Source organism: Trachurus japonicus, chromosome 5 (assembly GCF_045865225.1).
Source record: "Trachurus japonicus isolate A0001 chromosome 5, Traja_1.0".
Taxonomy (NCBI): Eukaryota; Metazoa; Chordata; class Actinopteri; order Carangiformes; family Carangidae; genus Trachurus; species Trachurus japonicus.
The window spans coordinates 15,055,351-15,071,624 of record NC_140911.1 but is presented as its reverse complement, the minus strand read 5'-3'; the positions used below and the strand labels follow the sequence as shown (position 1 = coordinate 15,071,624).

Genomic DNA, 16,274 nt, shown 5'->3' with positions numbered 1-16,274 from the left:
CCCCATGGAGGCTTGGGCCGGCCCTGCTATTCATTCTGCTGTTTGCAACACAATCAAACCCATACACACATCTCACGTTTATTCTGAAGCCATTGGTCTCCCACAAAGACAACAAAAACAAACAGGCCTAAAGAAACAAAAAACAAGTAAATAAAAGCATCCAATCACTAGCCTCTGGCCTGTCAATATAATACAGTTAGGGTGACAGTACTTCCATTTCTACTTCAATCCCCATTGAAAGTAGTAGTGTACTTTCATTCGGCTGAACTCGGGTTGCACTCGGCGACACTCGGGGAGGAATGGGCGTGCTCGGTTGTGGTCATAGTGGTGCGTCTCTACCCGCGGTACAATCGGATGATCCCGGGCGGGCGGAGCCAAGTAGGAGGAAATGGTGTAGTTGGCTGACAGCTCCCAAGAAAACCGGCGTCGAGCATCTGTACCCGGCAGTTTTCAGCGGTCATCTTCACAGCTTCTTAACTCACCGTTACTGCCACAGCCAGTCAGCTCAAGATTAATCTTATCAAGCAGAACTTCAGTCTATTCACTAAAAGAAAAAAAGAAAAGAAAAACACAACAACATTTAGCTGCTTATAAACCAAGCAACACTTGTTGTATGTTGCGGTTTCTAGAGGTATCCGTGAAGGACTCGGAGATTAACGTTTCAGATAAACGGCTGAAGGATGGAGACGCAGATACATGTGCCAGTCGGGTCGCCGGTGATTAGAAAAATCTCCATTTTCGTGGACGAACACAACGTAACGGAGGGGGCGATGAAGCTCGTTAAAGAGCTGAGACCGACGTGGGACACCAGCCATGTCAAGACCAAGGTAACGTTAGCCGCTATGCTAAGCTATGCTAGGCTAGGCTAGCTAGGCTAAGACTGACAGCTCTGCAGCATCACCGGGCAGGAGGAGGAGGAGGAGGGCCGAGGACTCATTATTATCTACCGACTAGATTTCTTTACACACAGCCACTTCCTCTTTCTATTTTATGAACATGGACGTTTTATGGTTTGGTATCTTGTTCTGATATTAAAATTATATGGTAAAAGTTAGCTACGCTAGCAAGACGCTCCCAGTTTGAACTCTTAGCAAAGGTGACAAACTACAGTGTCAGACAGTATTAGGCTAACTTACCTACATTACAAAATAAAAGCCACACAATAATATGACATTGGAATTGAAAATCTTATACGTTTTAGGACAGTTTTACAAGTCCAGAATAAATAACTTGAAGCACCAAAAATAGCACGAAAGCCAAGTCATGCTGTCATCTTAGTGTCAGTGGCCAGCTGGTAGTGACGTGACGGTCAGTTTGGTTGAGAAACATGATGGTTGTAAATGGCACCAGGAAGAAGAGACGCTGCTTATGAAGGTCCATTTAAACATTAGCTCAGCTGATGTGTGTGTGGTTCTGGGTGTTGTTTTACAGGGAAGTGCATATGGATAGATACTATTATGACAGTTTTAATTATGTTGATTAGCATGCAGAACCACAAAGGAAGAACAAATACATAAAAGTTCAAAGTAAGCACACCTTCCTGGTGTCAACAATATAATTATACTAAAAATAATTTTAATATTCAAAGTTAACATAAGTCTGTTATATCTATGACATTGTATTATGTTTATAATTATATATATTCACAAAAATGTCTCATTTTGATCAAAGATGTAGCATTATTTGTGAGTTTACAGTGACGGTGGAAGGTCAACAGGAACATAAGACAAACCGTAGCTGGGAGACTTTGCTTGTTGTCACAGCAAATTGCCTACAAAGGTAACTCATGTAATGCTTGACAGGGGATAAAAGACACTGTAAAACCTGTTCTGCAGTCAAAGTGAACCACAGACCCACTCCCAAGTTTTTAATGAAATCCGTCTGTGGGATGAAGCTTTATCTTGCAGTCAGAGAGATCAGTGACAGGCTCTGCTCACACTGAACATAGTTTGCATAGCAAAATGCTGCGGCACAGTACTGTAGTTACAGTCCTGATGTCTACAATAACATAATATCACATGGAGTTTGTAGTCTAATCCAGTTCGTCTGGGGACAGTGACATAGAAAGTTCAACTGATGCTGCTAAGGATGAAAAAATATACATATATTTTATGCATCCTGTCATACATGAAATGCAGTTTAGAACGTGTAAGCAGAGGTAAAGCTGCCAAATTTCATTTCATTGCCTGTATGAAGTCACAATTTTCACATTTGGGTGGCGTAAGGAATAGGATGACCATATTTTTATCGAACCATATGTTATAGTACATGATTAAAAACTTAAAAGAATTTTCTGTCCATAAGGTCAAATTAGAAACAATAATCCAAATACTATAATGCACATTTTAAAAACACTATGCAATTAGAATCAATTATGGAAAACCATTATGTGCGATTCTTTAAAAAAAAAAAAGAAACAGCAGAAGGTAAAGAGGTTACATCTCCTGAACACTAGCCCAAGAGTCACTCAGAACGTACACTGCTGCTGTCTGTGGCCCTCACCACTTCTGCTGAACGTTTCACTCTGACACTTTCATATTCATTCATTCATTCATCACCTGACCTTTTAGAGTCTCTGGAGGCTGGAGGCCTGGCAGCATTCGGCAGGGTTTACACTCTGGATAGGTCACCAGTCTGTCACAGAACAGAGTTACTAAGAAATTTACTGAAACACAAGCAATCAAATGCTAAATTCTATTTTCATCATTATTCTGGGTGTTTTCATGTTACACAAACCTGAATTTCATGTCATTTGAGTTGTGTTTTTTCTTTAAGAAATTGAAAACAAAATTCCCTTTCCCTGTACATATAGTTTGATATGCTGACACAGTGAAATAACAGCTGCAGCCCACTGATGTCAGCACACCTTATTTTTCATGAGCTACTTTAAAATACTGAAGGTGGCGTTTGGGTGATGAGGTTAATCAGCTTGCTTTGAATGTATAATATGAATAAAAGTTAAAAGTTAACTGGGATGTTTCAACTCCTGAAATTGAAATGATGCAACCCACGTGAGAGGTGACTGATTGCCCTGTTGGATTTATTGGAGCCACAAAGACCTGTGTGTGCTCTAGAACGATCAGTTTTACAGACTCGGCTCGTCAGGGAAAGCAAAATGCATAATTGATTCCTCGTAAAACGATCAAGTGACCGATGTGTCATTGCCGGGTCAAAGTCTGTGTGTGGAGTGACACCATTTACTGCCATTACTGCCACAACGTTGTGCCACGGTTTCAGCTCAACCACGTGTTTACATCCTGCAGGCTAATCTCTCTGGATCTGGTACCCCACCCACCCACTCACTCGCACACCTGCAGTTTGGGAGGTGACGCTGTTTTCCTCGCTCACCGAAGGCCAGATGAGCAGCACGTTTCTCCAAAGACCCTGACCCAAACAGGCTTTGTCCCACCGGCTGCTTTTGTCCTCATATGGGATGGTACAGCTGCACAACTGGCAGCACATTCATGAATCAAAATTGTGGCAGATGATGATGATGATGATGATGACGATAGACTGAGGAAAAATGTGAGATTAAAGGACAATTCCAGGCGAATTCAACTCAGGGGTGTATTTTCCTATCATTTTAGGTCTAAAAGAATGAATCTGAAGATTTTCAGTTTAATCGCTCCTGTTTTGCAGTAGTTGCGTCTGTCCCTGCGTCGCCACGGCAGCAATGAATGGGAGTGGATGTAAGTTCCGCTGTTTAGGCTGTTTAGCCCTCAAAGCCGCAATTTTTTTCCACAGACAGCGTCAGATGGCTACTCAAACATGCACCGAGAAGTTTATTTACTTCAAGCAAGCCGACATGTTTGTAAAACTAGATCTAATTCAAAGTCTCCCGGAGTCTCGCGCGAGACCCAGTTGCCGTGCTCGGTGTGTTCAGGTGCAGTGGGAAAAGCTACTGTTTGTGTCATAAACACAGGAATATCAACTCTTTACTTGCTTCAAGTAAAAAAAACTTCTCGGTGCATCTTTGAGTAGCCATCTGACGCTGTCTGTGGAAAAAAATGTACACTTCAAGCAAGTAAAGAGTTGATATTCCTGTGTTTATGACACAAGCGGTAGCTCCTACTGCGCCTGAATACACCAGCACTGCAACTTCGGGCTCGCGCGAGACTCCGGGAGACTTTGAATTAGATCTAGTTTTACAAACATGTCGGCTTGCTTGAAGTAAATAAACTTCTCGGTGCATGTTTGAGTAGCCATCTGATGCTGTCTGTGGAAAAAAATTGCGGCTTTGAGGGCTGGAAACAGCCTAAACAGCGGAACTTACATCCACTCCCATTCATTGCTGCCGTGGCGATGCGGGGACAGACGCAGCTACCGCAAAACAGGAGCGATTAAACTGAAAATCTTCAGATTCATTCTTTTAGACCTAAAATGATATGAAAATACACCCCTGAGTTGAATTCGCCTGGAATTGTCCTTTAAGTAAAAAAAAAAGTGTTGGTTATTTTGGTTGAGTTGGGACGGATGGGACGGACGGATGGAGCAGCGGGACCATTGTTTTGATGAGAGCGGGAAGTGCTAAATGTGGCAAAGAGCAGAAGGGCAGCACTGTTGACAGAAACACCTGCTTAGTCCCGCCACCTGGACAGGAAGACTTTTACTGTAAATACACACTGTACATTTCCAAACATCTCAAACACACTGAGTTCCTGAAAACAGCCACTTGTGCCAATAGCAACAGAGCGGCGGTCTCCTCTTACAACTTTCTCATGGTGCGGTCAGCACGACTCCTCTCAGGCCACGCAGTGAGTCAGACCACCGAACGTAGACTCACTGATGGGAAAAAAAAAATAAAACGTCAGGCGGTTGTATATGGATGAATGTTTACCTCTGTCTGGGTCCAAGCTTATCGCTGTCTGTCAATGTATTGATCGCCGGTCTTAGCAGCGTATTGTGTGGCGGGTAGAAGGGATCAGTCATGTGGTAGCAAAGGCGTGTATGCTTGTGTATGTACGGTCATAACAGGGATGCCTGTGCACCCATCTTTGTGGTCAGCCACGTGTGGAATGTCAGATATGTGTGAGTGAGCGTCTGGGCCGGGGGAGATGTGTATGTTGTTATTGTGCTTGCTGCAGTGGGACGGGCGGCCCACTGGCTTCCACCGGAGTGATGCTGCCATTCAGATATTTAAGGCCCAGCTTCAGACACAGGGGACTTTTTGCAGCACACTATTATTTTCAGAGGCGGTGTCTGGCTCAACCTGTCGATTGACTGATGCAACACCACTTTGCATGCAAGAGCACATTCATTAGAAATTGTATCATTAGTGAAAATTCCCCTTAGTATGAAATGCATTAGTGGTTTAGACAAAATACATTAACAACTCACATAAATATAGAGATGAATAATGTATAATAGCTTTCCAATATACTGAGACAGTCTATACTGTTGTCATTTTGCACACTCAGGGAAGCATCTTCTGTTATAATCATCTAAAAGTGTAATATCACCTACACTTTTTCATTGGATCTTTTTTTTTTTTTTTAAATATGAAAGCACCCCTCTTTATTTGTTTTGCTGGGATTTTCCGATAACACATTGGCAAATATTGGCAGTTCTCTAATCATTATGCTCACTGACTGAGTGAGTGAGTGAGTGAGAGTACTTTACTGAGAATAATTAGGAACTTCAGGAAAGCAGAGGAGCACTTCCTGTACACTGAGCCTTGGCTCGTACCCATTTCAGAACATAAACTAATTTCATTATATTTATCATTATTAAGTAAATGAGGCAGAGGAAGAACTAATCAGAGGGCACACTGAGCAGAAAGAACAGGAGAGAAGGCAGGAGAGAGATAGAAGTCATTAATGACAAGGCCTTAAATGATTCAACAAATCAAACAGAGGGAGTCAATAGACACAAAGACCTGCCTCTAATAAAAGTCTGGAGTCTGTCTTCTAACTTTCTGCAAGTGATCCTTAAGTCAATACAGATCCATCACTGACATTGTCTGTCAGTAATCTGTTTGGTGATTTCGTCACAGTTATAAAATCAGGATTTGACCATGAGCCGTCCACGTTTTGACCTCGTCTTGTTTTCTAATTGAGTCAGATCTGTGACTGTGTAGTGCTGTTGAGCTTGCTAAATGCATTCTGTTCTTGCCTTCTCATTTCCAACCACAGGGCTTGTGGTTTGAAGTTCTTGTTTTTACTCTAACTTACCAGCTGATTGTCAATGAAGCGACGCTTGTTGTATGTAGGCGCTGTGCCATGATGAAACAGAGCAAGGGGAATTCACAGACGGACACAACACATGATTTAGTTTGGTTGCAGCGAGACAGGGTGAACTTGTCTCTACTGTTATGGTCTGCATTGATAGGACATCGGTTTACGCTTTATACGTAAAATATTGGTTTGATAGAAGTTGTGAAAGAACATGAGGCTCTGTGCCTTGTTTTCCCACAGCTTGATCACTAAATAACCACCGGCATTGAGCAAAATTATCTGTGGGCTGAAGGCAAATATGATATTAGATTTGGTTAAGAAGGATACATTTATCTCATGTAGGTCAGAGCTGCATGCTGTCTCAGCTGTTGATTCATGTCCAGGGAACACTGATAGTACTGGGGAAAAAAGACTGTAATTCAAGCTTTTGTGTGGGAACGACTGTGGTGTTGTACAGTCAGGAGTATTCCTCTGTGATCTGTTATATGACTTGTTTTTCTCTCCTAGCTCTTCACTGATGGAACCACCAACAAGCTGGTGGGCTGCTACGTGGAAGACAGTCCAGACGACGTAGTGCTGGTCCGAGTATACGGGAACAAGACGGAGCTGATCGTGGACAGAGACAATGAGCTCAAGAGCTTTCAGGTAGAGTAAAAAACAAATTAGGAGTTAAGTTGTTGAGTACTCTTTTCTGAAGTTGCCGCAGACTTGTTTCTCCTACTTGATAATTTTACCTGCTGTATTTTTTTTTTGTATCTCATCTTCAGGTGCTACACGCTAATGGTTGCGCTCCCCGTCTCTACTGCACCTTCCAGAACGGCATCTGCTATGAATTCATGCAGGGCGATGCTCTCGGGACGCAGGATGTCCGGGATCCTTCCTTACTCAGGTGTGGGCATGACAGAAACGCACCAGTGTGTTTTTTTTTTTAAGTATATTTTTGGGCTTTTTTGCCTTTATTTTATAGCACATAGTGAGATAGAGAAAGGGGGAATGACATGCACCACTGCGCCACGCACCGCCCCACCTATGTAGAAGCCCGACACAAAAACTCTTAACAGTGCAGAGACTGTGTATTACATATGGCCCTTTTCCACTAGCTTGACTCGGCTGGACTCTACTCGTTTTTTTGCTTTTCCACTAGCACCTTAGCCTAGAAATCTAGACGCACCCTAGCGGCAGCAAATATATTTGCTCCGTAGGTGGGTCTAGAAAGGAGCCATAGGAACTTTTTGAGTCTCGAACACCGTTTGTGTTCACCAATCACAGCGCTCTATCTGTTTAGAGAGTCGTTGGGCGGGCTTAACGTGATGACGACATACATTTTAATTGGCTTGTCAGGCTAACGTCATCCTGCTCTTTGCTCTGATTGGTCGTAGCGCTACCCTATTGGTGCAGAGGCAGTTTGAAAGACAGCCTTCATCCCGCCCCTGGATTGAGCCGAGGTCTACCGGTCGTTTCCAGACTATACATTTTAGTGATATAGTCTGGCTTGTCAGGCTACTAGCACCTAGTACCTGGTACTTTTTTGGATACTAAAAATGTGACGTCAATGGACTGCTGGCCACTGATTGGCCAGAGCATCGTCACTGGAAGAGTTGTGAGTGGGACGTCCGACACGAGAATCAAACCTGCTAAGTTTAAAAAACAAGTATGTATCAAGGTGTGGACGAGTGAGTTTGGAGCTGACATGAAGTTCTAAAAAAAGAGAGCAAGATGACGTCACGCCATGTAGACCCCGCCGCGCCATGTACCGTATTTTCCGCACTATAAGGCGCACCGGATTATAAGACGCACCTTCAATGAATGGCCTATTTTAGAACTGTTTTCATATATAGGGCGCACCGGATTATAAGGCGCATACCGTAGATGACCATTTAGTAGCCCGGGCGTTTATAAGAACCAGGCGCGTATTTGCAACAGGCTACAATTTATTTTTGCAATGAGCAGCACCAGACCATCATGCAAAGAACAAGGTGGTCACCCGCTGGAACAAAACTACTCCCGACATCTTTATTGACATCAGACAATAAATTAAAAGACAGTTTGCCTGTGTTACCGTGACACAGGGAGCTGATCATATCAGTGTTATGAATGATAGCGGGAGGGGGGGTCGATCGCAGTAATTTCAACACTGTACATTAGCGCATTTATCTATTTGTCTTTGTCTATTAGTAGTCCAGCGCGACCTATCCCGCTGGCGCACCTGTGTTTGTGTGTCTGTGTGTGTGTGTGCGCCTGCATGCGAGAGAGAGCGAGAGGAGGGGCTGACTGACAGAAGAGGTGAGAGCCGGTGATACGCTGTTAAAAAAACTTTTTTTTCTGTGCAAGGCTATGGTAAACACTTAATCGCCCAGGCGTTTAATTGAACCGGCGTTTATTTTGCCAAAGGAGCTCGGACCCCGGCGGCTATTAGAGCACAGGCGCGTATTTGCACGCGGGCGACTATTTGGTCATCTACGGTAGAATAGAAGATACTGCAGTCAAACTGGGGTTACGTTATGCATCCCCTAGATGGAGCTGAGTATGAATCAACCAATTAACCAATTGATCCATATATAAGGCGCTCCGTATTATATTAAGGCGCACTGTCGTTTTTTGAGAAAATTAAAGGCTTTTAAGTGCGCCTTATAGTGCGGAAAATACGGTAGACCCCGCCCCCGCTGAGGAGGTACTGTGAAGAACTCAGCTGTGATGGAAAAGAACCTAAAGCAAGTCGAGTCGAGGCCGAGTAGAGCTGTAACTGTGTAGTGGAAAAGGGCCAATAGGCAAATAAAGTGTTCACGTGTCAGTCACATGCAAATGATCCATTGAAAACAGGGGAAACAAGTTGCTCTCGTCACTTGTGTTACTATGGCTGTGTACCTAGAGCATTATGTCCACACTAAAGCTGTATTTGGCAATGCACATTGTCGCCTGATGTCTGTTGTCATGTCAACTCAGTGCGTCTTACATGACATGTTACAGCTGAAGTCTTTTCTGTGAGAGATATTGTCCTCGTCCAACCTTGCAGATAAAAGCTGTAGCAGGGCTGTGTGTCACCGAGTCCTTAGATTGCATGTTAAAAAAATCCACTCACCATGATATTCATCTTTTTGTCTCCTCTCAGAATGATAGCCAGGGAGATGGCTCGTATCCATGCCATCCATGCGCACAACGGCTGCATTCCCAAACCCAACCTCTGGATCAAGATGCAAAAGTACTTCTCCCTTGTGGCCACAGAGTTCACCGATCAAGCCTCCAACATCAGGTGAGATCTGGATTCTGAGTTGTTGCTCAGTAGTTCGTAGTTGGTGCTCCTTGTTGTGGCTCCACACACACTGTGGTAATGGTGCAAATACAGCGGCTCAGGAGGCACAGCCTGGTTTGTAGGGCTGCAACGAGTGGCATATTTTACTATGTGAATGTTTGGGGTCACTACTCGAGAGTACTCGACGGGGGGAGCGTTTTTCTATCTGTCAAAAACTGGTACAATTATTAACCAGAGGGGGGCACACGACAACAATTTCACACCGGGCGGCCATAGCCTTAATGTTTTTAATTTAGCCTTTATGCTGTGAGTCGAAGAGAGGCGTCGTGTTTGACCACTTTAAATTACTGCGGCAGTGAGACTGAGATGCCCTGTCTGCATCGGCCGACAGACCATCACACCGAGTAGTGAAACGGCACTCGGATATCGGCAACTGCCCTACTGGTTTGCCTAAAACATTAGTCATTTAGACCCAGACGAGGTGTCATCTGAGGGCACTGAATTGAAGTAGTTTGATCAAACATTTTTGCTTGTACCTTGTAAAATTCTCTCAGTCTAACATCGTCGAAAATACAATCCTAATATTTTCTTTCATATTGATAGCCTCAGTTCTTGACTTCATACTGTATATCTTTCACCCTTAAGTTTGCATTGCACTTGCGTCCCTGCCTCTTTCTGGGCTCTTGCCGTATCAGCTAATGACTGAAGAGCCTGACTGGATCGACTGCTGTTACCACGAGAGGCTTGTTTGCAAAGTGTGGAGATTTTCCCACAGGGTATTTAAACTTGTGTCAAAGTCAGTGTCCCAATTACACAGACATTATACAAGAAAAGATGTGTTTTCAGGTTTCTCTTTGTTTTTTTGGTTGACATATGAAGTACTGCTCAGTAAGTGCTTTTGTTTTGACATTAGATGGCCTCCATTTTCATTGGTGGTCACCTTGGTCAACTGTTCGTCTTGTCATGTTACTCTCTCTGTGACCTTTTATTTGTACTATTGGGAGTTTTTAATGTCTAATTAAAAAATAAAGCCTGAGGACTATTATAATATTATTGTTATAAATTACCATGGCAACCCTTGTTTGCAAGCTTGGCTGCTAGTATTGGTGTTAGCAGTTTGGAAATGCATTCTTGTGCTGTCTGTATCCTGTGATGGTGGAATGGTAACGTTACCGTTGATGGGAAAATGAGCTGTGTTACTCTTCTTCTTGCAACAGATATCGCTCCATTATTCATCAGATTTTTAAATCTTAACCTGTTAAACATACATTAAAGCTGTTACACATGTTCTCCCTTCACTCAAAAATAATATCTGATCCACAAATGTAAGATGATCCGGCTACATCAACTGATAGCTTCTTCCAAAGATGCTGTAAAAAAAAAAAACCCAGAAGGTTTATGACTCCAAGAAGCCATCGAAGCAACTTTGACCTTTGCACTGACACTCTGATATAAATGAGGCATTGAGAAATTATTTTTATGAAATTGTATCGTCATCTCCGGGAAACATAAAGGATGAATAGATCAGGCGAGTTCATGGTGAAGATGGCTCGCATGGCGCCTTGACGTCTTGACCTGTGGAGCCGACAAAGGTAGACTGTTTCATAACCTGGCCAGCTGCCCAGTCACAGCTGGTATCTTTGTTCTGATGGCTATTAGATTAGGTCCAGCATGTGGCTTACATAACTGCAACAATAATAGCCGACTGGATTAGGGAGTCTGAGGCATGCAGTGGGCCAGCAGATGTTTGCTTAGCTTTGTGTGTCAGGTCACTTTACTCTTTTCCTTGGTAACGTAGACAGCCCTGGTCCTGAGTACACTTGTTCCTGAGACACTTGTTTCACTGGGGTCTGAATCCGACTGCATGGAAGGCCAAATGTATCTATATGTATAGTATGTATGTGTAAAGTTTCAGTGTTGTGTATAGAATTATTTCAGCAGTAATGACAGGAAAGAGTGGCCACCTCACATAAAGAGATCAACAGTGTGATATCTGATACCTAGCAAGGCTGGAACAGCTGAGACTCTGGGAGAGGCCACAGGAGAAGGAGAGGCAGTGAGCCAGGCAGAAACCTCCAAGGTGTGTGTGTGTGTGTGTGTGTGTGTGTGTGTGTTTACCCTGCCTCACTCCCTGCTTTCTCACATCTCCTGCTATCAGGCTAACCGTGGATTAAGCCCCATAAGCCCATTACTGTTAACGCAGGGGTCTCTGCTCGGCGTGGTTGGCTGAGACACTAACTCAGCGACTTAACCCTTTCTCCACTAGCCAATAATACTGTACCACTTTAAGACCGACGCAGGTTGAAGCCGCACCTTGTCTTAATGTGAGTGGGTCAATATGAGTCATCTCACCTGGGCTAAACATTGGTTGCATGGACGTGTGAATGTTCGGAACGGCCTGTGTCAGGATCACACAGATGGGAAAGGTCAAAAACAGCTGCAGGAGTTTGAATGAATACCATACTGAGCACGTCTATATTCTATATTATAGAATAATGTAGTAGTAATAGCTGTTGCTTCTTCCTTTTCTTCTTCTTCTTCTTCTCTATAATTATTATATGAACAAACAGTAATAAAATATATCCCAAATCAAACATATAGTATAATCAGGTCTCAAAACTCCCTTCGAAGGGAGACATAATGTTGTATCCATAGTGACAGAGGAGCTCTGTGCAGCACCACTACTGTCCTCTGAGAACACATTTCTCTGATCCCAGGAGTCTCTCTGGCAGAGCCCCACTGAGCCTGTGAGCTGTTTGTGCATGTCGGCCTCAGCTGTTTTCACATCACCTACAGCATGTTTCCACTTATTACAGATAGCAAAACAATGAAAGGCAGTTTATCATGATCCATAACAACTTTTCCATGCACATGAGCCTGGTGTTGTCAGAATGCCTCTCAATGAGAAGAACCCGTGGTGTGTTTAACAGCTGATCCTTTATCTCTCTTCCTCTGTCTCTGTGTTACCTGTCCAGGATCCAGCAGGAGGTTCCCAGCAAGGCAGTGTTGGAGCAGGAGATGGTTTGGATGAAGGAGCATCTCTCCACGCTGGGCTCCCCTGTGGTGCTCTGTCACAACGACCTGCTCTGCAAGAACATCATCCACAACAGCAAAGAGGGTAGGAACACTTTCCTCAAACTGATCATCATCTGTCATCCAGAATGATCAGTCTCCCTACATTGGTTAGGTTATATGATATACTGTTATATCATTTGGATTATTTCATTGTTGAGTGATCCGTTTTTTTTCTTGATCGATTATTCAATCTTTAAAATGTTGATGTGTTGCACATTAGAAAATAACAAAGTATTGGTGATAGTAAGAAAACAAGCAAATGTGACTGTGATTTTATAATAATAACAAACTTTATTTATAGGTCACTTGTCACTCAACACATGTACTGTATGTAGCTCAACATACTTCGTTATAAAAAATCAAAGGGTACAACAAAATAATGGCAACTCTGTGCAAAATCTGCTTTAAGTTTGAGACGGCTTCGTGTTACAACAGGCAGAGCAGCATCTTTCAGGAATAGCTCAGTATGTAGGTTGTGTCATAGGCGAGAGAGTGAACGAGAGAGAGGGAGAGAGCAGTGAGGGTGGCAACCAGCACAGAGTTACCAAGGAGTCAGCAGCAGTACAGCTGTGAATGTAAGAGCGTGGACTTGAGGCTGCTGGTCAATAAATAAATGCCACATCTACACAAGTACAATGAGCCACTGATCAATAAAGGTTTTTAGGGCAGTTTAGCATTGTACTTTTGCTAGCAGGGTATGAAGTTGTTTTTGATTCTTGACACTCTTCATGCGATGTTTTTCAGGTCACGTTCGGTTCATAGACTACGAGTACTCCAGCTACAACTACCAGGCGTTCGACATCGGCAACCACTTCAACGAATTTGCAGGTTTGTCAAACCGCAGTACGATTTGAATATGAGGGCATATCTTACATCTGTGTCGTAGGACTCCCTATACAACTGTGTGTATGTGTGCGTGTGATCAGGTATGGCTGAGCTGGACTATGGGCTGTACCCCAGCCGGGAGATGCAAATGGACTGGCTCAAAGTTTACCTGCAGGCGTACAAACTCTTCACCAAGAAAACAGAGGAGGTCAGCGCACGGGAGCTGGAGACACTCTATGTACAGGTCAACAAGTTTGCCCTGGTGAGAATATGTTCACACACACACACACACACACACACACACACACACACACACACACACACACACACACACACACACACACACACACACACACACACACACACACACACACACACACACTTCTCACCCATTGTGTCTCACATTACTTCACCATTTAATATCCAATTTGTCTTTTCCAAGGCTTCTCACTTCTTTTGGGGATTCTGGGCGCTCATCCAGGCCAAATACTCCTCCATCGATTTTGACTTCCTAGGGTAAGTTTTCATATGTGTGTGTGTGTGTGTGTGTTTGTGATGGGGTAGGCTTCTTTTATGATACTTGTGTGGTCTGGGAACAGCTTTATGGGGACCCGAGTGCTGGACTGCAAAAGTTTATATGCCTGTTTCGAGACCTGGTTTTAGTCTTGGGGTTAGACGACTTAAGTTCAGGCATTCAGTTGTGATGGTTAAGGTTAGGGTAAAGGGCATTGTCAACAATGGATGCCCATGAATATAGTAAAACAAGCATTTATGTGAGACTGTGTGTGGTGCCCCCTGTGTAGAGTATTGCATAAGTTGGACTGCCTGTTTGTAAAGAATCTGTCAGTGCAGGTTAAACAGAACATCATGAGAGACTGAAACTAAAAACCCTGAAGCCGACATGTCTCTTATTTCTTTTGTTTGCTTCTTTACCCTTTAACACACCTGCAACACAAACAAGACCCCAGGTCTGCCTCCCAGGAAGTAGGCCTGAGGAGAATCATGGACTGCAACTTGATCACTCCTATATTACTAACAGAGAAAGGCAGTGGCGAAATAAATTTGGCTGAAACTGAACTGAAACTTATTTTAATTTTTTTATTTATCACTGAAGATGTATACACAGTGGGATTCAAAAGTATTTGACCAGTTTCCTATTCATGTCAGTGGGAAAGTGGTTTCAGACATTTGCAGGGTTTGTGTCTAACCTCCTTTGAGTTGTTCAAATCTGTGCAAACCCTATGAGTCATATTTTTCTAATTCCTAAGGCCCTTTTCCACTGACACTAACTACTAATACTGACCTGTTGTCAGCAATGCTAAAGGGAACAATCAGAATCAAGTCCTGGTTCAAACAACTCAAGAGAAGAATAAGTGCTGTAGGTATTTTCTGTGTTTACCCTGTTGTGACGCCTCTCTAGTCACAGTAGTATGGTGCTGTTCAACCAGAAACAAAGTGGCTGCATTGCCTCAAGAGAGTGAGCTGTGGCTCTGAAATACGTTTTCAAATCACACAGCCACTGACAGGAGCACCAACCCATAGATGAGATACAATAGAACCTGTTTTCTCATTGTCATAACGTAGTTCAGAATATCAGATTCAGAAAACGAAACCTAATAATTCTCCTGTGAAATTACAAACAAACTGTGAACTCCTCCTTTGCCTCTCACCAGCTCCTCCTTCCTGTGGTTTGTTGCAGGTACGCTGTGCTTCGTTTCAACCAGTACTTTAAGACCAAACCTGCGGTGATGGCCCTGCAGATCCCAGAATGAGAGGAGACGGAGAGGGGGGACGGGATGAGGGCGAGGAGACGGGCAGGAGGGTGTCAACAGGTTTCACGCTGGGAAGTCCTGAAGGGCGGGAACACTTCTCTGTGAGCCAGCTGTTGACAGACCACTTCCTGCTCTACCTGGCATCCTTTTTCTGCAACGGGCGCGATTACTCTTTTATTCCTCCAAAACTTAGCTCCACATCTGTCACAACCCTAGCTCAAGAATTACAAAACTTGCGTTGAGTTCGCCGTGTGTACGTGAGTGTGTGTGCTTGTGTATGTTCTTAATTTATCTGGATACACCCGACGTCGTCCTTTTCCCTCTGCAGCTGAACCAGGCGTAGTGAGCACAGCAGTCCGGATTTTGGGGTAGAGTTCATTCACTTGAAATCTGCTTCATTATCTTGTCACACTGGCGGCAAAATGTTCCACAGTGCTGGTAATGAAGGTCAAAAGAGGGATGAGAGTGTATCGGGGTGTGATGCTGATGTTGACGGTGCGCTGTGTTCCCTGTGTATCTGTGGCTCAATGCCACGGCCTCACTAAAGTTAGAAACTGACTCCAGTGGCATTTCACCTGGGATTCCTCACATTCTGCATGTGGTGTGTGGAGAGCTCATTCCTCCCTCCTGTCTTAAGTTATTTTAACAGTTCGACTTCTAATCCATGTGATCCTTCCTCCTTTCTCTCCATTTATGGTGCTAAGTGCTTGTAGCTGCAGTATTTTCTGCGCTGCACTTCCCAGAGATCAGCTGTGCATCACACACCGTGGGCAGCACCGCGTCGTCCTCTTTTCCTCGGGACGGATGCAGGTCGGGCTTCTGCCGTTTCCTCCTCTAGCTGCTCCGAGCAAATCTGCTTTTGCTGCTGATATATGAAACATACTTTTCTGTGTGCTAGTAGTGGACTTTCTCCCCCTCCTCCCCCCCAGAAGGACCTACCAGACACCCAAGTGTGTGGAACAGCAAATAGAAAAGCTTTCCATGGCCTGGCTGTGGGTTGAATCACTATTGTGTTATAGCAATCAGTGATAGAGAATGGCTCAAGGTGCATTTATTTATTTATGTGGATTATTCATCTCAGGTCAACAACTCTTCAGTTTGGGTTGCTCCAGTAAGTGTTGCTTTGTGTTAAAATGTGAAGTGGAACTAAAAGAGGAGGGGAGATACATTTAAAAAACA

At 43.8% G+C, this 16,274-nt stretch overlaps 1 protein-coding gene across 1 annotated transcript; it reads left to right on the top strand.

Annotated features, from left to right (window-relative positions):
* The first annotated feature begins 382 nt into the window (after positions 1-382).
* On the top strand, positions 383-16,274 carry etnk2 (ethanolamine kinase 2). The gene is made up of 9 exons (XM_085776501.1): positions 383-827; positions 6,681-6,818; positions 6,941-7,062; positions 9,283-9,423; positions 12,399-12,541; positions 13,243-13,326; positions 13,425-13,585; positions 13,766-13,839; positions 15,023-16,274. The coding sequence occupies exons 1-9, from the start codon at positions 681-683 to the stop codon at positions 15,093-15,095; spliced, it is 1,083 nt and encodes a 360-aa protein (XP_085632627.1). The 5' UTR covers positions 383-680; the 3' UTR covers positions 15,096-16,274.